Source organism: Anguilla rostrata, chromosome 4, assembly GCF_018555375.3.
Source record: "Anguilla rostrata isolate EN2019 chromosome 4, ASM1855537v3, whole genome shotgun sequence".
In the NCBI taxonomy this organism is placed as follows: domain Eukaryota; kingdom Metazoa; phylum Chordata; class Actinopteri; order Anguilliformes; family Anguillidae; genus Anguilla; species Anguilla rostrata.
The window spans coordinates 13,355,212-13,381,789 of NC_057936.1; the positions used below are offsets into that span (position 1 = coordinate 13,355,212).

General features: G+C 47.5%; 1 protein-coding gene across 13 annotated transcripts in view; it reads left to right on the forward strand.

Moving 5' to 3' along the window:
* Positions 1-26,578, forward strand: part of tp63 (tumor protein p63) — a 55,461-nt gene that overhangs the window by 21,923 nt on the left and 6,960 nt on the right. For 5 of the 13 annotated variants that reach the window (XM_064330770.1, XM_064330775.1, XM_064330764.1 and 2 more), the window contains exons 4-10: positions 12,096-12,353; positions 21,880-22,066; positions 22,319-22,434; positions 22,871-22,980; positions 23,096-23,232; positions 23,965-24,047; positions 24,183-24,307. In XM_064330770.1, coding sequence (XP_064186840.1) covers positions 12,096-12,353; positions 21,880-22,066; positions 22,319-22,434; positions 22,871-22,980; positions 23,096-23,232; positions 23,965-24,047; positions 24,183-24,307 — 1,016 coding nt within the window. Of the gene's footprint in view, positions 1-3,204; positions 3,386-10,014; positions 10,109-12,095; positions 12,354-21,879; positions 22,067-22,318; positions 22,435-22,870; positions 22,981-23,095; positions 23,233-23,964; positions 24,048-24,182; positions 24,308-26,578 lie in introns of those variants that run through there. The other 8 variants (XM_064330776.1, XM_064330765.1, XM_064330767.1 and 5 more) reach the window with 4 other exon arrangements.

Genomic DNA, 26,578 nt, shown 5'->3' on the forward strand with positions numbered 1-26,578 from the left:
TGATGTGCTTGCGGTGTACAGCCATTTGGGCCTAGATAAATTAATGCAGTATACCTACAGTGACCCAGTGCTGGTTTCTGTGGGACTCCCTGGCGTCTGCAGACGGACCTGCCTGAGGCAGGTGAGCCGGGTGTGGTCAGAGCAGCCCCAAAGGACCTGTCACTGGAGAAGCTGGCGTGTGGTCCCAGTCTCTGGGGTTCACAGGTCGGGGGGGGGGGGGGGGGAGACCACTGCCCAGTTAAAGACCTCACCCCTTTTAATAATGGGGAGAGGTTAAGGATTCAGTGGCTGACAAATAATGGTACTCTTCGTATTATTGCACTGCATGCATGTGATTTTAGCAATGAACTAATTCCTCAGGAAGTCTGAAATTTCTAAAAATTGTAACATTTGTAAAAGGTCGTCCCTTCCACATGCAACAAAACATTACATTTTTGTTCATATTTGGAGAGGTTTTGGATAGTTTTTTGGACCCATATTTTAGATCCCAAAACTGATGAAAATATAGTAATTCCTACGAGAACATTATGCAAAAGTGAGTTTCATGAGTCAAAACAGTTGATTGGTAGCATAATAGCTTGCGTTTGTGGCTCTTTATTTCTACTTAAATTATGAATATAAACTAAGATAAGTTTGTGCAGGTGTCTTGCTTCATTTAAGCCGTTTTCCCTCTGTGATGCTCAGAAGTCTCTGTGACTGGAGTTGTAAAGCCTTAAATAGAACACAACCTTAATGGATGAGTATTGGCCAGATTTAGCATACTGCACGAAGGGGTTAAACTAACCCAGGTAAAAATTGAAGGCATTTTGGCTATGATCTGGTTGAACTTCAGCACATTTTATTGGACAAAGAACAAAAGTTGGAATTAATTATCAGTCTACAGGAGATTCCGATTCTCTGTGATTGAAATAAACCAACATTATATCCTGTTTTATTGTATATAATTTAAATTTAATTATAAGCTTTGATTACTAATCTAACTCCTTTTACTAAGCAGCATTTACGGTCCCCTCAATTTTAAGTGCAATACTGGAGACCTGGCAACCACTTGAATTCCTGGAAATGCTTGCATTTAAAAATGGGGCTGCACTGTTAGATGACATATGAAGTGGCATGAGATGGGCACAACAGGCATCCTGAGACTAGACAAGCAGGAAAGGGCCCATGGTGACATACTGGGAATGCCTTGAGTGACCGACTGCTTTAACGGATAGATGCATACTAGAGAACAGTGCGCTACATAGTTGCGCAGGTGGTGCTATACCCCTTTCACACCGACGCAAGGAACTGCATAAAACCCGTGTTTGCCTTTGGTGCGAAAGGGTCAACCTGCGTTATCTGCCCCGGGTCTGCGACCCTGTTCACGACCTGGGATTTAACGTGGGTTCGACGTGGCGCCTCGGTACGAAAGGGGGGGGAACAAGGGTTACTCTATGAAGCATGGTTAGCTGACCAACCCTTGATCTTGTCCTGTTTTAAGGGGCCAAATTTCCTGAATTGGTGCTTCAAGTCTTACGGCCGCCCTCAGTAGTGCGGTGTGAATGTGTCAAACGTGGTTTCAACCCGCATTCAGTGTCCCATATCAGCCCCCGGGGTTTTGTGTGTGAAAGGGGCACTAGATAGAGCAGTGAAGGGCTGTACGTATTTTTTAAGCACTGTGTGGTGACTTGGAGGTGGCTAATGCCTTTGCAAATGGGACCATCTGCAAAGACAGGTGAATTGTGTCAATAGTGTGTTGTGACACCAATCAGGTAGACACCTGAGCAATGTGTGTGACATTGTTAGACATTGGGGCGGTTACATTTTTGTTACCCAGGGTGCTTTTCTGTATATATATACTATATTTAAAATAGGACTAGGAACAGGTTTCACAGTCAGTTAAGCAATATTGTTATTTTGCTAAATTTAAATTGAATCATGCTGTGGTAATGCACGTTATTTTTTGCAAGTGGCCATTAACCCTTTGAAGAGTTGGTTTTTTCAAATGTTTTTACTTTTTAAATTTTAATTCTTCAAATTCTGTTGCTTTCAATTACCAGTAGTGATTGTTACATCAGCGTTAGAATGTTCACTTAAGAACATTCTGATCACACATTTGTGATCTTAGACCTTAAAAGCTTTTTCTGCCTGCCAACGGAGCAGAATCTGATCTGTTCTCAAAGTGCTGCATTCAGTACCGGCAGTCATGTCCCAGTGACACGAGAAAAGCAAGAGTCCTGCTATTTGAAACAACCTGCGTGTTTCCAAAACAGACCAACACCACTCATCACTGATAGATACAACCGGTATACATGAGCTCTGCTGTTAAGATCAGGCTACGTCTGGGGACGACAATGATGCCAGAGCAATTGGCTTGCGCGGGAGCAGGGAGGGAGTTATTCTCATGTAAATTAATTGGGGCTCACACAGTCCCAGCCCTCTCAATGCATCTGAATGCCTTGCTGTTGCATTGTTTGTTTTGGAGCGCCCTTCCATGCCGGCAGACTTGCTTTGTGTCGGATGCTGCACTCTCTAGGAAAGATGCAGTTACCCAGGACTGTTTCCAAGGCACCGAAACGGTCCATCTTCTTGTCACTTGTCTTTTATCACAAGTTCCTATCCTCAAATGAAGTTTCACATCTCTAGCTGTCAGTGAAATAAGATAGTAATAATTTTATTAAAGAGATACTTGTGGCAGCAGTATTACATTTCTGTTTGGCTATATGGTCTCCATTGTGTATTTAGAGTCAGTAATGGTCCAGACGCCTTTTTAATTTTTATCCGCATTCAGCGTGTAAATGCATTTCATTGAGTAAATATTATTTGCCCTTTTGTGCATATTGAAATGCATATTTTAGATCCCCGGGGCCCAGTAAAATGCAATTAATTGTACTTTATTTTGTTTTCAGAGTTTTCCAAAAACTCATCCGAAAAAAACAACAAAAAAAACAAACTCCCGTAAAAAAATTATCCAATGGGCACTACTCTGCAGTTTTTTAAACCGGGCTTGGTTGACGTTACTGATGCTCCGTCCTGCTAATGTTCATACATTGTTACCATCATTTAAAAAAAATACCCTCAGAAAACCAGAAGACTGAGTGCTGCACCTCTAGGGCAAGCCTCAAAGACACTGCTAACTGCTTAAGAGATGGGTGTGGACTCAGGTATTGGACAGGTAGCTTGACAAACCCCTCCCCTCAGCTCCCTGGTATATATGGCAACCCCCTAGAATCCTATAGACTCTGCCTGTCCCGTTCACGTCCATAGACCATCGCAACTCTCTAGATTGGGGGTAAAAAAGAGGTAGAGAACCCTGGAGCCAGAGGAACAGACGGCAGCCGCACTGCTCAACCTCAGCGCCAGCATGTTGTACCTGGAAACTCCAGCCTCGGCCCAGTACAATGAGGTAAGGAGACCCGGGCCCCGGTGGGGCAGCCAGCCGGGATTCGGCCCTAGCAAGGCTGGCCTTGTGGGGCACACCGGTGAAGCTGAACGGGAAAGACTCTGTGTGGATACACATTATATGAGCTGGTATGGCAGCTGGAGCCTTAGTTGCTGCTTGTAGTGGTCGGGTGTTTTCTTCTTTAAAAGCTTTGGACAACAGCGAAACAACTTGCACACGGTGTCTACGCAGTTGACACTGTAAGATGTCTCTTCTGCAGCTTTGAATTGGAGAGAGGGGTAGGATTCACTATGGGACAAATACTTTTCTCCACTCGTGCTCACGTCAGTTTGGTTTAGTCAGACACTTTTAACGCACACAGACAAAACAACGCCGGATGCGTGTGGACGGCAGTCCCTGTTTTGTTTGGTTTTTTGAGTCCGTGGTATATATCATTGTCAGACTGGAGAAATGCGGGGAATGTAAACATCAGGCGTGTTTTGGGAGTCAGGTCGACTGTTTATAAAACGGTCGCCTTGCCCAGGTTCTGTCAGCAGCTCGGGCAAAGGCGATCTCAGGGTGAGCCGCTGTCAAAAATGCACATTTAGGACCTGATACAGTCCAGCACCACTGGACCCACCTGACTAGTCAGAGATAAGACTCGTATACCTCATTTGCAAGGTTACAGAGGTGTTCAGACATGGCTGTGGACTACAATGTTAAGCTGTTAAGAGTTTCTGAAAAATCACTTGTTGCTTTGATGCAGAATTATGCTGAAAATGTATTATTTTGCATATACGCCAGTGTATGTAATTATGTACACTCTATTCAAAATTCTAAATGCATCATGAGCAAGATGTAGGGAAGGGCAAACTGATTTGGATATTGTACATTGATGGGACAAAAAGATTTAATTATTTACTCCTTAATGTGATTTGATGCTCCAGGCTGTCAACTCAGATTGGAAGAAAATGCGGATTTATTCATTGACTTGCTGCCCGATTCGAGAAATGGGTTTTATTTGGCTAGCCTTGATTTAGAAAGCCCAAGGTGTGGGCTGTTGATGTGGTTTCATTGAACTATGTTTACAGGTAATTTACTGTATTTACCCTCAGTGGCTAGTGCAATATGTTTACTTGCCAATATCGAAACCTTTCTTTTGAGACGTAAAAGAAGCATACTAGGTTGATTCCAGGTGAAACTTTTGCGTATTTCACAGTGCCCGTGACAAACATTTGTTACATGCTGTTTTGTTCAAAATGTTAGAAACATTTGCAAATGGATTTTGAATGTTGGCTTGTTAGGAAAGCCAGCAGTCTGTTTCTTTAAATTCTGTTTGTTTCATTAAATTATTGGGAGTTTAAATGATGGTCCAGTATTTATTTTTTATTTTTCGTGTTAAAAAATACTATAGAGACGGAGATAACCTTCTCTAACATGCTAAGCCAAAAACAGTGTCAAAAGTCATGCTGGCTGTGGAATTATTTGAAGGCTAATCATTTTCGATTGTTCGATGTTTGAGTGATTTACAAATAACCCACTGAGTACCATTAGGGCATATAAAAGTACATCTTGTACTAAAATCAGTGCATATCTACAAGAGACAATTGTGTGTGAGGTAATGGAGTCATTGCTTTGAGGCACTTAGGTGTTTAAATTGCAGGTGCATGGTATGCATTCTAATTAGAAGTCTCTTCAGCCTGAATGACCTTTATCCCCGGGATACAGCTCCTTGAGGTGTGGTAAATTACGGTGGAAATAATGGCCCTTTTTCCTTTTTTTTTTCTTTTCTAACTTCACTCTGAGGGCTGCGTTGTTTACTTGGAACGGCTAGCAGCCGTTAAACATCTCACTTTATCTAAATCTGTGGGTTCATCCTCTGCTTTTCACAATGGCTGGAGCTCAGGGTTTTGGCCGGCCTTCATGTGAATTGGCACCGCTCAGAGAAGTCTGCATTGTTCTTGCATACTTAATTACTGCTTTGAGCCCTGCCCACCACAATAGCAATTGTACCCTAAATGTTGAGTGCACTGTGTGTGGATTTAGCCGTCGTGAGAGGGCGTGCGATTTCTGCAAACACACCCTGGAGGTGGTGGGTCTCGCTAATTGGGGAGGGAAACAAAAACTGAATGAATGGGCATGACTTAAATTTTGTTAAACAAAGTGAAATTGTTTAAAGGTCATTATAAGCAACATGCCGCACGATATCGTGATTTAATGCATAAATACTGCATTCAAATAAATGCAAAGTCCATTTCCTTTTCCTGTTTTTGAAGTGAGATATGACAAGCTTGTAAAATAATATTGACCTTACCTGCATGCGTTTTCTTACTTTGGCTAGGCTAACAGTGCTGAGTGAGCATTAAGTTCACTGGACGCTCGAGACAGTGAATGAGGCAGGCGGTTAGGCATGAGGCTCTGTCCCTCGCCACGGCTGCAGGATCAAAACAGCCCCGGCCGTTTGTTCTCCGCGGTCCGGAATTCTCTATTAGCAGGTGGCTGCGTCGTCTCCCGAGTTCAAAACACCCTGGGCTCACGTAACCTCCTTTGTCAACAAACTCTGCCGGCTCGAGCCGCTGGAGCAGAGGGGAAAATGAGCCCCCCCACTTGAGCTTCCCCTTCCTGTGCTTTTAAGGCCGAAGCGCGGTAACTGCAGGGCGACGGTTTTGATGAATAACGCCGTCGCTTCAAATAATGGTAGAAAGGGCTGGGGAGGGCCTGCATATTTAATATTATTACACAGCACAGGACAAGAAAAGCTTTAACTAAAAAAACTTGTGTTTTTAACTAAATAACTTCTTGGAATAGACACTGCTGAGTGAATTTACAATGTTTATGTTGGGGGGGTAGTTGAATTCCGGGCATTGTGGCGTTCTTTTAGGAAAAAGGTAGAATGCAGGTGTATTGGGTTGCTCTTAAGGCATCTGCACTCACCTGTGTCGCCCGCTGGAGTGAAGGATTTTACACGCGCAGGTCCCGCGGGACCCATCTGTGCTATTGTGACGGGGCCTCCTAGCCACCGTTGCCCTGCCCCCCGGCTGTAATCGCCTTAATGATGTGTTGATGCAGATATAATCACTCGCTCTGGTTTTCCTAACTGGTCTGAGGCGCTGAGAGACCCCAGTCCCCCCCCGCGGTCACTCACCGTACTCAAAGCTACGCACTTACCGCTCTCCGACCAGGGCGGCCGGGTCACGGGAGACCCAGCAACGACAGCTATTTTAACCCTCGGGCCAGGCCTCCTGCTGTTTCTGTGGCTTTTTAAGTGCCCTGGCTACTTTAAGTGCCCTGGCTGTTTTTAAGAAGCTGCGTTACTGTTTTATAGTTCTAAATCATTGCCATCCTGGAGCCCGCAAATTCTTCACATAACATTAATGCAGGGAAATATCATTCTTAAAAAAATTTTTGTTGTTGAATCTGTTGTAAGGAATCCTTTTGTTTTTTTTTGCATTTTTTCTGCTGTTGATATTGTCAACAGAAACCCAGCTTGAATATGTACTTATATATGGGGCCTACAACGTTTGTGATACTTGTACTTGCAAAAAGTAGAATTTTCTTTCATCCAATCGGAAAAGGACAAATGGGACGGCAAAATCTGTTTCAGGTGCTGCTCCCCTTCCCAATGTGGAATATTCCGGTAGCCCTCTGTAATAATCTCCTAAATTAAACAGGTAACAGCATAACGAGTCATCTGTCAACAGAAGACATGAAATCCGTTGTCGACGAGCTAACAGCACTACGAAGAACACTTTCCTAATCCTTACGGTCGTCACACGGAATCGGCTGTAAAAGGAGCTCTTGAAGTTTAGGTAGATAGATGGCTGTAGCTCCTAATCACTGGGGTCTGTGCAGAGCAGGATGGCAATTCACCTGTGCTGCTTTTAAAGGGATCCCAAATGCCATAGCTACCAGAGCTAATATGGTCGCTGGTTACAAGTGGGAATTGTTTTCACTCCTTTCTGCGACGTGGTTACATGCCACATTTTCAAGGGATTTTATTGTAGCTGGAGGTTCAGGATTTTATGAATTACTTTCAGGATTTGCCATTAATCCGTTTTTAGTGCGTCGATACATGACAAAGTCCAAATAAAACTGCAGCCAATGAAAATACTGGCCATTAATACTGACCTTTAATGGGGGTCACGGATTGTTATTTTGAAAATCTCTGCAATGGTGTTGGCATCTTGGAGATTATAGTTAGGGAATCAACAGGGGATCACTTTGAAGGTTACCATTTTTTTCCCCCTTGCTTCCCGGTGTGTGAAACTTTGTGTGCGACTACTGCCTGGACTTTAGACAAAGAAATGTTTGAATGTCTTGAACAGACTGCGTAACCTTTCGGCAGCTATATTAGAGGCTGTCGCGGATGTCAAGGCCACTGATTTACTGCAATTCTGCTTAGCAGCCTGACATCTCGGGGGCCTGTGCTCGGAGGCAGCTATAAACGGAAGGTATTTTTAAGAGGGCCTAAAGTGGTTATTAAACTGTTGGTGTATCACAGTGGAATAAGATATGAAGAAAGAGAAGGAAAAAGGGCTTCGGTCCCCTCGCCAGGCCTTTTAAGGTTTGATAGCCCACTGCCAGTTACTGAAAAAAAAAAAGAAGTAAAAAAAACACTTTGAGATTTTTAAAAATTGAGATTGCTTTTCGCTGATAGGACCACACGGTTTTGGTGTGATGTAAAATGTAAAATGGCCATAACTGGGAAATGATGTCCATCTTGGCTTTTCCTCTTGCCTGTAATATTGAAAATAGTCATTGAAAGCAGAGAGTGTTTTGTAATCCAAGTGTAGTAAAAACGAGTAGTCTTTTTGTTGCCGCCCATTCATTTGCAAATGTGTCGTGCTGATCATTTGAAGGAAAGAAGAGATTACAAAGGCAATGCCACCCCATGCTGGAAAACAAAAAATCTAGTGAATAATTGGAACATTTTTTTGGGGGGAATATTCACATTTTTGGTTTCAAAACATACGTACATTATGTTTTTTTTTTTTTCTTGCAAAAAGTTTTTGACCGAAGCGTGCTTTGTACCACCGCTGGTAAATATCTATTTCGTCTAATTCTCGTAGCCTGTCACAATTTCCGCAGAAACCGCGTGCGTCAGGTGAGATGTTACGCCACTTTTAATTGGCTGGGGAGCATCACCGCGCAGCTGCTTTGCTTGCGCCACAGCCCACAAGCTCTGACATCAGTCGCTCCGAGCCACCGGGTGTAGGAACGGTCTGTCCGACAGAGAAACGCTGCGTCACTACTCTTCTAATTGAATTTGGGGCCCGCGGTCATTCCACCACCATTTTGGAAGGGCGGTCGGGTTTTGCGGTGTTGTTTAGAGAAAAGTGCTCAGTCAGCTCCGCTCTCCCACCCTCCCTCCGATGGCCTTTTCCCGCCTTGTTTTTTTATGAGTAAAATGATCATTGATTTACTTTGCAGACACCCTAGCCTCAGGGCGACTGGCAGCGCTCAATTTCGACGTGCTACAATTTGATACTGCTGCTTTTCCAGCGAAGCTCAAGGTTACGGCGTTCTATTCCAACTGAATCCAAGCCCGGTTCCTTACCCACAGTGCCACTGTGCTTAACCGAAGAAGAACTTGTTCGGTTATTTTAGACCAGAGCTGACCTATAAAAAGTAGCGCTGCTCTTAGATTGTGCCTGAGATTCACACTTTTTTTTCACACTTTCACACTTTGCTGAAAAAACCTGAGTCTCCCTCCCGGCCCATTACGCAGACATTAGGGGAGCCTCGTTTACACGCCTGACCGATCTAATCTGAGGATCTTACTCAGAAGCCCCCGGCCCAAACAGGCAGGGGATGGCCCCCGCAGTCAGAGTCTGCTCTGCTCTGCCGCCTCTCTCAGTCTGAAGGGCTCCATTATCCCCTAATTGCTCCATTGTGGAGCAGCGCGTGTCTGAGGAAGCTTCACCCCGCCGGAGGCGTGGGGGGGTCAGCTAACGCCGCCGGGTCCTTTGTGCGGCCGTCTCGCCGCACAATGCATGCGCGCATCCGCTTACGCCCCCCCCCTCCTCACCCCCTCCCCCCCTCCCCGGCCCATTGTTTCACAGGCAGGCCGCTAAAAGCCCGGACGCCATTGTCTCGCGGGGGCCGGGGCGCCCCGTGCCGCACACGCGCGCGCTGACCCCCGTCCGCGAAACCGCTGGGGCCCCGTGGGGACGGCCCCTCGTCACGCGTGACTGAGCGAGCGCGCGAGCGAGCGAGCGTGTATGTGTGTACACACGTACATGTGCGTTTTTGGATGTGCGAGCGGGCTCGTGTGAATGCGTACGCGCGTGCGTTTTCTTGCCTAAAGCGCGTCACCTGGCTCGGACAGCACCTGCCAGAGGGTGTGAGCCGGACAGCTGAGCCCCGTCGTGCCTGAAATACAAAAAAAAAGGGGGCCTAAAGAGATTAATGGCCGCCCGGAGAGCCGCAGAGACATGGCACCTAGTCCAGGAATGCGCGGGTATAAATGGAACGGAATGGAGCGCATGGTCACCAGAGCGGGCAGGACAGGGCCTGGCCGGGGTCCAGGCCTGTATTCACTCTTCTCAAGTGGCAGCCATTTTAGCTCCTCTTCCCCCCCCCCACCCACCCACCTCCTCCTTTTCTAGAGCATGGCTGAATCGGACTCCAGACCAGGTGGACGGTAACTAATGGGTTTCAACCTCAGACCAAAATATTACGTTGCCTCGGCTTTTCCCTTCGCTAAAATGGCACGCCGAGACCTGCGGTCGATGCCCGTGAGGCCAGGTGAGTAAACCTTAAGTGGGCTGAGGTCGCGCTACGAGCCTCTCGGGGAAGCTTCTCGGCTAAGCCCCCTCGACCCGGTTTTATTTTTGTCGCGGACCCGCTCGTGCGCTCGTGCGGCCGGTGATTCACGGCAACGGCGTCCGATTAAAAAGAGCGGTAAGGAGCCGCCTCCCCACTCCTTACAGAGTAGCCCCGGGAGGCGGTCAGTCAGAGGGGATGACATAAACCCTGTCTGAAGCACCGAAGGGCTGAGGCCGCTTACGTCACGCGATGAGCGCTAACACTACTGCGTCATCGCTTTGTTGACGTCTACGCTGTGGCTCGTTTCTTAAGCTAAAATTAAACATGTCGTCTTTAGCGAAATATTGTTTTTATCTATTAAAATTTCTAATGTGGAGGTATGCATTTAGTGTATAAAGATAGCTAGGGAGAAATGTTCTGTGATGAACGTCTACATTGGTTTGAGGAAAAAACTGGTTTCCCTAGTGTAATTAAATCACACAATGAGTTCAATTAATAAATCTCTTTAGGCTCAGAGATTTTTTTGACAGGTTGGGCATTGCAGACTGTAATGGAAGTGGACCAAAGGGTGTTTGGTGACGATCTTCTGCTATTTGATAGTTTATTAATTAAAAGTGGCTGTGCTTGCATGGGAAAATCATATCAATGAGCTAACCATACATGTGAACACATGATAGTTATGTTAAAATTTATGTTCCATGAAAAACAAAATTATATTTTTCATGTAAAATGTATGGGTTATCAACTTACATTTCTAAATTAATTTAAATGAGCTTTAGAAATGCTGAGGTGTCACATCTATGCTATAATAAGAGAGAAGTTGCACATGCAGTGTATTTAGCTGGTTTGTGATACCACGACATTGTGCTACCACACGACATTTCTCCTTTTATTTTGCTCATCAATGTTTGCCCTCATTCCTCTTTATCTCTGAGATATGTATTCATGTTTTTTTTCTCTTCCCTGGCATAAGCTACGGTTCCTAAGATTGTTGCATCCGGTGAGAACACGTGCAGTTTTACTGTGGTGCTACTCCTCTTAACCTAAATACTTCTTATTGTTCCTTCATCTTTCACAGGTACCAAAATCTGAACCCTGCTTCTCAGTATCAGTTTATTTCATGGTCAAACCTTATGCCTTCTGCTGTTACCAGTGACTAGTTACTGTAATAGAGTTGGTATATGTATGTTATATAATTTCTAGTTATTTAGCACACATTTTAGCAGAAACAATTTTAAATGTATCTTTTTTAGCAACCATACTTTTTTATCCTTCTGTATAAACACGCATGTGATACCAGGTCATTCTGTCATGGTCTAGTGATTGGTGTCATGTGACATATGGGTCTGGGCCATGACTTTGAAAACCTAATCTGCTAATATGCGGTGTTTTCAGATGCCCCTATCTGAAACATTCAGAGTTTGGTCTTGCGCACTAAGACTGGGACTCCATCACCTTTTCTTGGTGCTGTTTTAAGGTGATATAAGTATATTGTGCAATTTATCATCTTGTGCAAGGCTTTGTTTAAAAAATGCAGCATCCTAGGGGCAGCTATATTAGTTACAGATGATCTCACACAAACAAGGACTTGTTCATGAAGTCAAGACACAGGGTCCTGTTTTTTCTTGTGGCTAGCAGCCACAAATAGTTTGTTCTGGAGAGTCATACCGAACAGCAACACTCTGGGTTTGCATTGTTTGATGCTAGCCAAGAGTGATGCCAGCTTTAAGACTTTGTGGCTGTTTTGCATTTCTCCTTCGCATTCACCAAATGCCACCGTGTCACCTGCGAGACAGCGAGGAATCCTTTTAAGATTCCGGAATCCATAATTTACTTTTATTCATTCGCCGCCAGCGTCTCTTATGGTTTTATGAAAAAGGCTTTCGCCAAACAGCTTGAAATGCGGCACCCTCGTCTCCTGAGCCGTAGCTGAAAGGGCCCTGTTGTCTTTGTTCTCTTCCCGCAGTCTCAGTACACAAACCTGGGGCTCCTCAACAGCATGGACCAGCAGATACAAAATGGCGGCTCCTCCTCCACGAGCCCCTACAACAACGACCACGCCCAGAACAGCGTGACGGCCCCGTCGCCCTACGCTCAGCCCAGCTCCACCTTCGACGCCCTCTCCCCGTCGCCCGCCATCCCCTCCAACACCGATTACGCCGGGACGCACACCTTCGACGTGTCCTTCCAACAGTCCAGCACTGCCAAGTCTGCAACATGGACGGTAAGACCCCGCCCACACACCCACCCAGCCAACCACCACACAGTGTGATTTTCCACCGCATTGTTTGTCAAGCAGAAGCCACCTCATCGCATAGGAGCACGGTACCTGTATGTGTTTCATGCAATAGACCTCTCTCATTTTGAAAATATACGTATTTATATGTCAGCCAGCCGGATCTCTTTGCGAGGGCCCCTTCTTCCCAGAAACTGCGATGCGATACAGATGCAGGAGATTAGCTCTGTCTGGTGGGGGGGCGTGGAGGTTTTATCAGGCAGATCTGCGCTCCCGGGCCAGTTTGTGATCTTTATGGAAGCCTTCACCACTCTGTATGGAACTACGCCTGGCTGACAAGCGCCCCCTGAGATCATGTCAGCAGCGATGTCTCGGGCAGCCCAGCGTCCTCCCCCACGGCGGTCCTGCGGGCTCGTTACGGGCGCGTTCCTCGAAGGCTGGGGAGCGCCTTGTCACGCCCCCCCGGGGAGCGAGGGAGGGGTTCCACAGGGCCTCATTGCTCTGGCCCGCTCCGCTCGCCACCCCAGCTCACGCGAAACATTTCCAGAATGTTGGGGAGCGCTGCGGTTACGTTCCCATTTTGGTTACGGGGTAACGTTATGATGAGAACGTTCCCCAAACAGTTTTAGAACATTTCAATGTTCCAAAACCACTTCTTGTCAGTGTTGCTGAACAAAAAAGTAACGTTTCAAGCATGTTGCATACAAACTTACAAGCTATATGTGATGATTATCAAAGATGAAATTCACGAAACAACACTGTGTAAAATCTATTTTACGAAAGTATTAAAGTATTAAAGGGACAGATTCATTTAGCACTGCAAACATCCTGTGTGAAATTAACACTAACGACTGTCCACAATTCAAAGAACAAAGCTGCAGATAACATCCCCGGCCTTTCCTGCAGTGAACCTCGTGATTCAAAGACAGCGTTCGAAGGACACCCAGGAAACTGGGCAAATGTAAGCAGCAGGGACATTTACCCCAATTTTCCTTACGTCCCGAAATGTTCCGAAACCCAAAAAAACGTTGGCCGGAAAGCTGACCTTTTTTTTTATCCTTCTTAAAACTGCCGATGGCTCTGGAGAGCGGCGTAGAGCGGTCGCCGCGGTGCATTGTGGCGTTTTGCGGACAGGTGGCGACGTAGAGCAGCGCAGGAAAAGCCACAGAACCGGCTGACCGGGCGGCATTGCTCCGCCGTTCTCTTGCGTCACGGCCACGCCCTCACGCTGCTCATTCCCGCGGCTTCTGTGCGCCGCGCCGTCCGTACGACGGGAGCGCAGCGCTTCAGAGGTGGAGCGCGCCCTTGTGGCCGACGCTGCTAACCCGACTTGGCGGTTTCGGCCTGCAGGTGGAGACGTCGCCCCTTTGGCGGGTTCTTCGTCAGAATGGGCCCTGCTGCAGATGATTTTTGTAGCAATCAGAGCTAAATGATCTCTACTTTTTTTTGTTGTTTTTTGGCAAGTACCCATTGTCATAGCACGGTGCTTCCCAAACATTTTCAGTCAAACTCCCCTTTGGTAATAGGAAATGTTTTAGGCCCGCCTGACAACTTTGGCTCCACTTGGATGCCATTTTTTTTTTTTTTTATGGACTTTAATGGTCCATTAATGGTTTTTAATGGACTTTCTTTTTTTTTCAACAGCCCCCCCCCATTGTCTAACTGCACCCCACATAGCGGGTGCACCCCCCGCTTTAGAAAGTACTGTCATAGCATATCATGCTTATAATATAGCGGGGAAAAGGACAGGGACAAGGATTAAGGTGTTAAATAGCCCATCACAATCGCAATTTAATCAGTTTTATTTAACCTTTATTATCAGGTGAGTCATTAACCGTCCTCGTATTTCGCCGTAAGGACTGCTCTGTTAGGGCCTATTGCACACATCTCAACGGTTAATCTGACTGCCTTTCATCAGAAGGTCAAAGGAGAGGAAGTTTTGGGGCGACCTCGCACCCGCGGGTTGGCGCGCAGTGTGGGATAGTGGCATTTACCCAATTCCCACACTCCCTTTTCTCATCCGTTCATTTTCACCTCCAAAAAAACAAGTGTCAGACCGGCGATTGTTTTCAAGGGAGCCGCGCGGGGTGTGATCGGCACGCCCCAAAGCCTCTGTCATCCTGTCGCGCTCAGGGCGAATCCTGGGACAAAACCAGTTCAGCACATAGAGCGCGTGTCGACGCCAGAGCTGTGCATTTCATCTGTTCTTCAAGATACTGTGCGTTCTTAGGGTTTGACTGAAAATAAATCCACACGTGCGTTCTGTGTATAAATACAGGCCTATGCTTTATAAAGTATCAATATGCCATGAGCTGTCTGCACATGTATGAGATCACTGGTCAGGTTTGTGATTGTGCTTTTCGTAGTGTTTGATTCTGAGATGATTGCAACTGCCAACTGGGTTTTGATGTGGTTGAGTGGCTTCGAAGGGAGGAGCACTTTTGTGTTTAAAAACAGCGGTTGAGTTTGTCTGCATGAATCAGGCTGCACTGTGCTAATGATAATGGACTAGCATCTCTGTGAATAATGCTAATAACAATGGACAAAAATTCTTCTATACACCGCTAAATGGTAATGAACAGAATTACCTACACAATGCTAATGATAGTTGCTAAAATCTTGCACCGTAGTATTTGGCCGACTGATGTTGACAGTGGAAAACTCAAGGATTGATTAAAGCTGTGATTGGACCCAATTGATTTCCTCTTTACGATTTTGGGGCCTTTGCCCAAGCCATCCTTTAATTTCAGTTAAATTCTGCCTTACTTTTGTGTACAGAATTCTTGTATCCATTAGAACCTAATAGTTTCACGTAACAATTTTGCACTTTATTCTTACACTTGAATTTGAAGGTTGGGAAAGGTCGCTAACATGACCACAAGGCCGAGTCCATCTTTAAGCCTGTTAAAATTCAAACTCTCGCACTTTACAAAACCACACCTTTCCTCCCTCTGTTAGCTTCCCTGTGGTCCAAAAAGCGGCGTGCCTGCGCCCATAATCCCGTTAGTGTAATTGCCATGCAGCGCATACGCCTGCGGGTGGAGGCCCACTCTGAATCCGTTCTCCCCAGCTTCGTGAAAGGCCCCCCCCCCCGCCCGACGGCTCTCTTCCTGCGCCCAGGCGAAGGCCCGTGGGATCCCCAGCGGGAATTAGCGCGCTATCCCCCTGCTTTGTGTGATGGCCAGCCTCTCAGAAGACAACCCTAATCCGTGCCCACACCTTAACCTTCTCCTGTCTGGAAGGGTGCGACACGCCTGGAAAAGTTCCAGTGGCCTTCAACCCCCCGCGACCGGGACGGCCATTGAATTAGTTTTCCTCACACTCGGGTACTCGCTTGTACGGTGAAGAGCAAGAGGAACAGCCATTTAAAAATCGTGAACTTTTCTTTAACCTTCGACAGGTAGTATTTGCAAATGGCTGATTGCTCGTGTCACTGACGGGCTCTGAAAGGACCTCGGTTGGCTGTGTCAACAAGAGTGCGATTGATGAAGGAAAGACTAACTTCCACATGACCTGTAATACACACATGAAGTAGAAGTATTGGTTGTTTGCTTCAGTTTGCCTCCTACCACGTAGTGTTTGAAAACGACTCTGTTTAGACTATCCATGGGAGTTCAGGATTGGAAGGGGATTACTGTAATGGGTCGGGGGGCCTATGGGTAATGCTTGTGTACATACTGTGTTCTCTGCCCTGACCCCCACTGCTCCCAGGGTGATCTGGGTAGTGTTCAGCGCATTGAGCTCGCATAGCGCCGCGGGCTAACAGGGCGGGTACCTGCGCGAGGAGACGAGCGTTCTCTCCGCGCGGCGACAAGACGCGGCTTGCCCGGAAACATCTGCAGGCCCATCCCATGCCGCACGAGATGGGGCCGAGACTTGTTTTCGTCGAGGAGCCTGTCCCGACTTGTCATTCCGCAGCCAGGCGGCCCCCACGAACGCCGCGAGACTGTGAGAAACGGCAGAGGGAAGAAATCTCGAAGCTGAAAAGATTTAGCGATAGGGAAGCGCTTCTCTGGGTAATGCTTTTGAAAAAAAGCCCGGTTTCAAACAGGCTTATTATGCCTAGAGAGCTCTTTTCAAACGAGCCCAGATTACCTGTGCCACGCAGCGCGTTTGGCACTTTGAATACAAGAAAGGGAAGATTTGACTGATTCAAAGGGAAGTCATCCGTCTTGGTTCAAGACAGACGGGCCACTCCAGACTTGAACTCTGAACAGCCTTCTCGGATCCTGAATGCGCCGCACATGCTAATCGTGCGTTAGAATCGGTCGGCTTCCTCATTAAGTACAAGCCCTTTGGAAAACGCGACCTTTGGAATCACGCGTCTTCTGCAACCTTACTTTTTTTATATTAATTTGATGAAAGAAACATCTTCGCGAGTAGAATAGTGCCCCGAAGATGTCGGGCATGTGATACTTGCAGGGAAATAAACAGAGGAAGACTGTTAAACAGGAAACGATTTGGCACGGCTGAGGGCGACCCTTCAAGAAGTGAGGGGAAATCCGCTGTAATTACACAAAAGCCCATCTCCCCTGGAGTGGAGTCCCCTCAGCGAGAGATCACATTCCTGAACTTGATATTTTAATGATAGGGCATAAAACATTGCCTGGAAAAAAAAAAAAAGAAGCCCTATCCATTTAAACATCCCCAGCTCCAACAATATGTCAACATGCATTTTTGTACGGTGAGCAAATATTTTTAAGATGAGTTTTATGGCAAACTAATCGTTTTATGTTTAAATAATTTGCCACTGCCATGCCCAATGACTCAATTGATCTGGTTTCTCTTTCCAGTTACTGGAAAAACGCACCCGAAGCATAAATTTTTACTTTCGGATGTGGCGTCGGATTGACGCGAAGTGCTTTTCTGTGGAATTTCGCTAACAGCCTATTGGCTGGTTATTAGAGCTGAGCTCATCTCTGAGCTCATCTGTTCGGCACGGCCAGATGACAGGAAGCTGTCATTCATGCCTCCACCTTCCTCTTCAAGTCGCAGCAGCACCTCTGTAGTCACCTCCACCTACACCCTACCAGTAACCATGGTTCTCTTCAATTTGTGTTGAAAACCAAAGAAGCCCAGCACACATGTTCTGCTTCTGCAGTGAATCAGATTTGTTTTTACCCCACATTTAATTCTCCACTTTCCTGTGTTTTTAATGTTTTTATCATTATCGTCGTCCTTCACAGACCCGACTTTGTAAACACACACATAAATAAAAATCCTTTAAACGCGCAAAGGAGGGCTCGTCTTTTCAAACGATTGAACGGAGTCAGCCTTTTTTTTTCTTTTTTTTTCTCGCATGACAAGGGGCAGGTGTGATTTCTAGCCGAAAGAAAAAAAGAAAAAAAAGAAAGAAAAAGAAAAAAAAACACGCACGCATTTTTGTCAGATTAAACAGGTTCGGGAGAAGCCGTAGACATGACACTACTTGCGAGGTATGAGTGAGACAAGACCGGAGGCGCCGAGCGCGCTCGGTTGAAGCCCGGCCGCTGTCGGGACTTGCCCGGCCCTGCGCGCCCGCAGCGGCTGTCTGGAAACGGGGGGGCCCGCCTCGGCCCGCGTTGCCCGGGAAGCGCGTCCAGCGTGTTGACGCGAGCGTCGGGCGATCGAATGCGCGTACCTGCAGGCGAATTGGCGCCCGGACGCTACGTTCGTCAGTCGGGCTCAACGCCCGAGGACGCGACGCGGTTTTCCTCTTACGAGAAACGAGCGATTTAGAAGAGAAGGAACTGCGAATCCCGTAAGAACGGAAACTTGTGTGCAATGACCTGTGCCAGAAAACGCATAACCCTCTATGAAAAAAGAGTGATCGGATGACTTCATATGATTCCATTTCAGCACCCATTGGTTCATTCTCTGGTTAGTTCAGCTCTGCTGTTCAATTCCTGAAAAATCCTAAACCAGATCTGTTTGATTGAGCGTCAGGGTGGATCTTCGTTTCCAGCTCACACTGAGAGGATTTCTAATGTCCCTATTCAACACTGAATGTCGAGCTGAACACTGAATCTGTGAAAATTCCAACTGTTCCTTTATTTTTATCAATAAGACTTTTGATAGCCAAAGGATTATTGGCATATTGCTAACCTAGCCAAACCGATATGCCATTATTGGTATTATTGGTCAAACAAATCATTGAACTGTAGAGGAAAGTGTTTAAATATTCACTTCTGAATGCTTTTTACTCCCTGACCATATAATTGACATTGTGACCGATGAATACCTGGTAATTACACCTTAGACCCTAAGACACACCCTTAATAGCCACCAAATCCCATCTGTCAACCTGCTTTATTCCTCACTCCACTGTTAGCCTTTGACTTGTGGCTCTGTCAGTGCCAGCTCCTGCTTCTGAGCAAACACAGGAGCCTGAATGCATATTTGCCTGTTCAAAGTTTGTGGCTCCAGGGCTGGGATGGTGCTGTTGCAGGTAGAGCGGTGTGTGTGTGTGTGTGTGTGTGTGCTGTTGCAGGTAGAGAGGTGTGTGTGTGTGTGTGTGTGTGTGCTGTTGCAGGTAGAGGTGTGTGTGTGTGTGTGTGTGTGTGTGTGTGTGTGTGTGTGTGTGTATGTTGTGTGTGTGTGTGTGTGTTTGAGTGTGTGTATGTGCTAAATCAGTGAGCAAAGACTGGAATCTAGGCGTGAAACTCTAGGTTGAGAGAATAATAGGTGGAGAGATAATCTTTAAGGTATGAAGGTATATGGGATTCTACATATAGTTTTTTGGGTTAGGTGAGCGCCGGCCTGCCTGACTGATTGACGACGGCTCTCTGGGGTGCGGGGCTTTGAGAGCTCGGGGGCGATTTTTCATTATTCATCTCTCCTTTCCATATGAGACGTTTCCCACACCCCCCCCCCCCTTTCATTTCGCGAAAGGGACCCGTAAATCGTCCCCGCCTTTCCGTACGGTAAATCACGGCGCGGACGGTGCCCCCCGATGGTGAAATCGGGGACGCCTCGAAAGGTCACAGCGCTAGACTTCTTATTAGCGCCTCTACCTACGGGTTGGGGTGTGAAGGAAATCAGACCAGAAACAAGGCTGCGAGGGAGATGGGGAGCTGCTCCTCTACCTTTAATGACCACGGCTTGTGTGCCGTTCCCGCACCTTCCCCTTAGGACAGGGAGGAGAACGCAGAGCTCTCTCCCATTAGCACTGAGACCCTGGAGACTCCTCCTCTAATTAGAGGGCACTCTGTTTGGACACTGGGAAGGGGAGATCTCCACCTGCAGTCTAAAGAAAGGTAGAAGGAGGCGACTATGATTGAGGATGCATTTACCCTAGAGGGTTGCACCACTGTTAAATTCGACTAGTCTCTTCTGTTGCTGGACAATTTTATTTTCTGGCTTCTTAAAAATTTTAGAGCAATTATATTTTTCATCTTGTGCATACTTTTACATTCTGTGTTATTTTATTTTATATCATTCTTACTTTCTGTCTCCAGTGGTGGTGTTTTGTGGCCCTTTAAATCTCGTGAAGGGTTTTAATCAATGTAAAGGCCTTTAGGTGAACTGGGTAGCTGTTCCGGTAAAGGAATTTTTGGCGGCCGTGCGTGTGTTGGTTTAGAGGAAAGCAGAGGGTTGGTGTTGGGGGGGCTGCCCTGGTGGAAGTATCACTGCCAACCTTGTGTAACATTATAACTCATCGCAGACAGGTGCTGGGATGGGCCCCTTTCATTGGAACACTTCATATCAAAAGCCAGTAGAAACGGAATTTAATGTACCATTGTTCTACAAAAACAGCCCCCAGCCACGTGAGAACACTTTTTTTTCTCTTCTTCTTTTTCTTTTTTTTGAAACGAACCTGAAAGGAAAGTTTTCTTAACTCCCCCCCCCCCCCCCCCGCACCTCTGAGCTCACTTAAAGAGGAGGACTTCATTCTTAAAGGAGAAGGGGAGCGTGAACACCGAGTGATGGAGCGAAATCGCACTCCCAGAAAAATCGCATTTAAGCCGAGGCCGGTGGAGCTGCCGTCATCGTCCGTAATCCTGTTTGGATGTAATGCTCGCTGAAGGCTGTAATCAACGCAGAGCCAGCGCGCAGAGCACGCCCATTAGCCGTAATGGCGTAGACGAGCCCGGCTGGGGGGGTACGTCAGCGCAGCGCGCCTGAGCAACGCGCGACCGTAGCGTTCCAGGCCTCAGACTGCGGCGTCCTGCGTGACGAGACCGCGGCGCGTGACGAGACGCCGATCCCTGCGGTCAGTGACACAGCGACCGGAGCGTAACACGCGTAACGCTCGGGGGGGCGAGCGGACCCGTCGTCCTGGGTGTCCACACCCTGCAAAGACCTAAGCGTCGTGAGATCTTGAGTCCCCTCCCCCCTTTAAATTGACCAGGTACCCAATGTTAGCGCTCGGTCGCTAAGTGCGTGCTAGCTGCTTGCGGTTTTATAGCGGCTTTGATGATGGAAGTGAGGCTAGCAGAGCACCTGTGGGGAATGCAGGACCTCGGGCTTGGGTGAGGTGATTTACGGCGCACTGCGGAAGTGAGGGAGGGTCAGGGGGAGGGGGGGGGGGAGGAGGTGGGGGGGCTGCCAGCAGACGTCAGCAGCTTTGGGTGTGTCCCATCCACCCCCACCCCCACCCCCCGCCCTGTCCACAGAGCCTTTCAGACAATGTTTTTTTTTTTTTGTGGAACCCCTAATCACAGGACAAGGTTTAACTCCTTCAGCTCCAGGTGGGAACAGGAATGCTAAGGACGAGCTACAGGTGTCGCAGGGGTGCTTTTGAGTCACCATATCCATTGTAGACTGATAGGTCATCAGTGTTCCCCAGTAGAACATCTGCCATTCACCTGTTTTTTTAGGATTTTTGATAACCGCATTTCAGTAATTTGCCTGTTATTTGTTATGTCGTGGCAGAAAAGATTAGTAAAAATTATTGTGTATTATTGATAGGAAGCCAACATAGTAGCTTGCTATGAAGCTATAAAAATCTCTAATGTCATTCCACTCATTTGGAATGCTGGTTGAATGTATGCAGAAATCAGGCAACCATACTGAACTGGGCTGATCTAATGAGCAAGTTTGTTTGAATTTGGCATCTACACTCCTTAGCTATGATAGAAGCTGCTATTTTCTGTGATTACAAAAACCAGATACCGCACAATGCACATCAGTTCAGAGGTTTCATATTAGATAAGGTGAAACAAGCGAAAATCAGATAATAATCTCAAGCGGTCTCGTCATACTTTACCTGTGGGTCAAGCTGCCTGACTATCCTCAACCCCTCACGGAACATTCCAGAGTAACAGCACCGCCCTGGGGACATGTCCTCCCAAGCAGCGCACTGACACACAGAGCTCTCAGGGCGGACTGGTTAATCTCTACATAGACGTACGGCACAGCGCAAGCCTTCATCTGACAAGGTGTGAAAACAAACCAATCAGCCGCAAGCTCTCGCGAAGAGTCAGCGCTTGACAGCAGCGCGGATTTGCATTGTACTTTGTCATACGGCGTATAGCGTTACGCAGTGTAGTTTGTTTACTTAAAGCATGACATTCGCTTTCTTTCTCCCCTCCAGTATTCCACGGAGTTGAAGAAGTTGTATTGCCAGATCGCCAAGACGTGTCCCATTCAAATCAAGGTCCTGACCAACCCGCCCCAAGGCGCCGTCATCCGGGCCATGCCCGTGTACAAGAAGGCCGAGCACGTGACCGAGGTGGTCAAGCGCTGCCCCAACCACGAGCTGAGTCGAGAGTTCAACGACGGTGAGCCACCCTTTGCGCACGTCTAGTCTGCAATCACCATGCCAACAAAGATTTCGAGATTTGGTGTCCTTGACATATTACGAGCACAGTAATTGTTCATTTTTTTGTCTATTTGAAAGTATATTGAGTTTAAATTCAGTGGCAATACTATTTTAGGATACTGAGAATGTAAACTCATATTCCAGGTTTTAAACTCTTTAAAATGTGAAAAAGTGAAAGTGCTTGTTTGTAAATATCGTTTTCCGTTTACAGGTCAGACGGCTCCGCCCAGCCACCTGATTCGGGTGGAGGGGAACAGCCACGCCCAGTACATGGAGGACTCGATAACGGGCCGCCAGAGCGTGCTGGTGCCATACGAGCCGCCCCAGGTAAACCCCCCCCCCCCCCCGTCACATGACCCTCATGTCATCGCAAGGTCATCGCTCCGTTTCAACAGCGCCATGTGTTCCAGGCCGGCGGGGGTCACGCGACACACTCGAGCCCACAAACACACACACATGCCCCAGTCACTCAAACCGTCCAACCAGCTGCCGTCCCTGACGGCCGCAACGGAGCTCGATGGCGTTTCGTGTTTTTAAACGAGTGGTCATGAGCTTGAAGGTATTTCATGTTTTAAATTTAGTGGTAATAACCCGCCCCTGAACGCCATATTTGACATATTCACAAAGTGTAATGATATGTGCTTCTGCGCTGGTCAACAGTCAGTCTTAAAGCTTCCCGCAGCAATTGGTTTGACCAGCACACTTGTCAGCGTTTCATATTTCTGTCTTCGGTGGCATCACAGTTGTGTTTTCCCCTTGGCAGGTTGGCACCGAGTTCACCACCATCCTGTACAACTTCATGTGCAACTCCAGCTGCGTCGGGGGCATGAACCGGCGCCCCATCCTCATCATCGTCACGCTGGAGAGCAGAGAGTAAGAGCCCGGCCGAGCCGGCCCGTTTTTTTGGCGTCGGGGGTTTGGGCGAGTTGAGCGGAGAAAGAGCCCCCTGTCTAACACTGAGGCCGTCTCTCTCCCCTGTGGCTCCCAGCGGGCAGGTCCTGGGACGCCGCTGCTTCGAGGCCCGGATCTGCGCCTGCCCCGGAAGGGACCGGAAGGCGGACGAGGACAGCATCCGCAAGCAGCACGTGACCGAGGGGACAAAGAGCAGTGAGGGTACGAAGCGCCGTAAGTAGCTGCTGGGGCTGGCTGGTGCAGGGCGGGTGTAGAGCTGGTTTAGAGTGGGTGTAGAGCTGGTGTAGGGTGGGTGTAGAGCTGGTGTTAGTGGGTGTAGAGCTGGGGCTGAGCTGGTACAGGGTGGGTGTAGAGCTGGTGTAGAGCTGGTGCAGGGCGGGTGTAGAGTGGGTGTAGAGCTGGTGTAGGGTGGGTGTAGAGCTGGGCTGAGCTGGTCAGGGGGTAGAGCAGGTGTAGAGCTGGTGTAGGGGGTGTAGAGCTGCTGTAGAGGGTGTAGAGCTGGTGCAGGGCGGGTGTAGAGCTGGTGCAGGGCGGGTGTAGAGCTGGTGCAGGGCGGGTGTAGAGCTGGTGTAGGGTGGGTGTAGAGCTGGTACAGGGTGGGTGTAGAGCTGGTGTTAGTGGGTATAGAGCTGGGGCTGAGCTGGTACAGGGTGGGGGTAGAGCTGGTGCAATACGGGGGTAGAGCAGGTGTAGAGCTGGTGTAGGGTGAGTGTAGAGCTGCTGCAGGGCGGGTGTAGAGCTGGTGCAATGCGGGTGTAGAGCACGTGTAATGCTGGTGTAGAGCTGGTGAAGGGTGATTGCAGAGCTGGTGTAAAGCTGGTGTAGAGCTGGTGCAATGCCCCATCCCCCCATCCCCCGCTTCCGCTGTTCCTCCAATCAGAGCTCGCCTGTGTCAAGCTCCGGGCCGGGGGCAGGTACTGACCGCCGCCTCTTTCCCGCCCGTAGCTTTCCGCCAGGCGTCGCACGGCATCCAGATGTCCTCCATCAAGAAGAGAAGATCCACGGACGAGGAAGTGTTTTGTCTGCCTGTGAGTTAATCTGGCCCCCATCCGCCACGTCGCCGTTATTCAGTCATTTGTGCTCGTGTCGTTTTTTTTCTTCTCTTTTTTTCATTTTCTTTCCCGCACCACTTATCCTCGCCTCTTGTCTCTTCCCCCCCCCAGATTAAAGGCCGTGAAATCTATGAGATTTTGGTGAAAATTAAAGAGTCACTGGAGCTCATGCAGTTTCTGCCCCAGCACACTATCGAGTCATACAGACAGCAGCAACAGAATCTGGTCCAGAAACAGTGAGTATCTCACCGCCAGAAAGCCTTCGCGCTTCGCCCGTCCGTCTCGCAGTCAGGACGAGAAATTCGAAAAGGAGACATTGGCAAGGTCCACCCTCAGCCCGTTTGCTGTGATTCCTTGTTTTGCTTTGTTTGCTTTTCTAAACCTGTCCCCTCGCTTGTCTGTCCTTTTGACCGTCTCATTTAACACGGTAACATTTTTAAGAATGCGTTGCTTCAGCTTGCTTGTGAAGAAGGTTTTTACCCCGTGGGGACTTTTCCCCACTTGAAAAATAAGAGAGCTGTTGTTTGGCTTCATATCTTAACGGAGTGTGTCACTTGTTGAGTGGAATGGTTTCAGCGCATTAAGAACGGATGGAAAAATTTAGTTTGGAGCATGAGCATGACTTGACAGTAGTTTTGAGTTGATGTTTTAAGAGCTCAGTAACACCCTCAGCACAAGCATGTTTTTTTTCTTTCTTTGAGCTAGCATGGAACCAGTCTGGGTTGGAGTGCTGTGATTGGCTGCTGCACGGCTGTGGAAATTGATCACACTGTGGGCAGCCAAGCTTTTTGACAGGAGCATGATTTCAGCCAACAATAATAACGCGTTTGCTCAATCGATTTACACGGGGGGGGGGGGGAAGGATGAACCTTGCCTATTTCGGGATAGTGTGTACTCTCCTTTTGGAGTTGGCAAGCTGCTTGACGCAGACAGACAAAGTTTTATTTTCAGTCAGACAGGTGGAGCTCCTGGCTGCTCAGAGGAGAACAGATTTACACAACAACTCCGATGACACAATACTCCCCGGTCCTCAATCGTCCAACACAAGCCACTTCTCACTTTTCCAGACGCTCGAGAGCCGCTACACCTCTCACACAGGGCAGGCTGAATGAAAATTTAAAAAAAGGAACCAGATAGCTGCAAATTATAGCTTTGAACCTGGGGCTCTCGACGCCCCTTTGATAATTACTGCTTTTGTTATCGTTCCTCATTAAGGAAACTGACAGACGCCTGGCAGTGAGGTAATGTGCGCATTTGCTGGGGAGGTCACGGTCAGAGAAGCTTTCCAACTTCTTTTTTCCTTCTTCCACCGCTTCATAATTAACGTTCCCCCCCCCCCTCCGCTGTCTGCAGTGGAAGGCATTATGAAAACGGCCGCTTCAGGGAGCTTGTAGGAGTAGCTGGTTATCTCGGCTTTTTGTTACTCAGCCGTAGCGTACAGCTTGCTTTCATTGCATCAGTGTCTAGGCTTGTGCAGATGACGGGGTGAGAACGGGTCGGGTGGCTATTATTCCAGGAGCCTGCTCCACGCTTCTTTTGTCCCGAAAGCCACATCCTATTTCACACTGTAATAAAGAGAAAGAAGGGGCGACGCATCTCTGATTTCGGAAGGGGAAGTTCGGTCATTGTATTTCGATGACTTTTGCAAAGCCATTCAGCACAACAGAATTAAAAAAAAAAAAAAAAGAACTCCAAAAAAAAACATTAGCGGGTAGTTCAGTGCTCGCCAGCTATCTGGATTACCTAAGTCTGGTGTGTGTAGCTGTTGACTTGACTCTTCTGGTGTGAGAAAAGAACCCGTCTGGCTGGTGCCGGGTTTGTCTCTCTCTACTTGCATGTCCTCGGAATCCCTTTCTATCGCTGTCCCTTGTTTTATAACGTGCTTCCCTTCCTCCTCTCTTCATGACCACGGTCCCTGTAACTCTTGCTTCCGGGAAGGTGCTCCTTTCATTTCACGAAATAAAAGCCCTCATTACCTAGGATAAAAGCGTGTCAGTCTTTTTATTTTGTTTTATTGTATTTTTCCGTAGGAGTTTTAAGACCGGAATAATTGTTTCCTTTAATCCCACTTTACCGTGTCATCTGAGTTGGATGCACTGAACAAACAACCCCAGTGTTGTCAACTAGTGCCACCTTCTGGCGATTAAAGTCACTGCAACACACCTATAGTCGCTGTGGAAAAGACAGCCAGAAGACACAAGATTACAAAACATACTTGACAACATAGTAATGTTATTTCCATGTTAATGATATTATAATAATGGCAATACATTGATACTGTTAATATGGCAATATAAAAAAAACAGTCTCTGTTCACTTAAACAGTGGTAAGGTTCTTCAGATTTGTTTGGAAACGTAAGAAAGCACAAAGCATTTACCTGACTGCAGTAATATTGATATTTGACTTAAGTGGGTCAGAATAGAGTTTATAGGTCTGATACATTTTGCCTGATTTAAAATGCAGCAGGGCCTGGTCTAGACTTGGTCACCCTCTGCAGAGAGCAGGT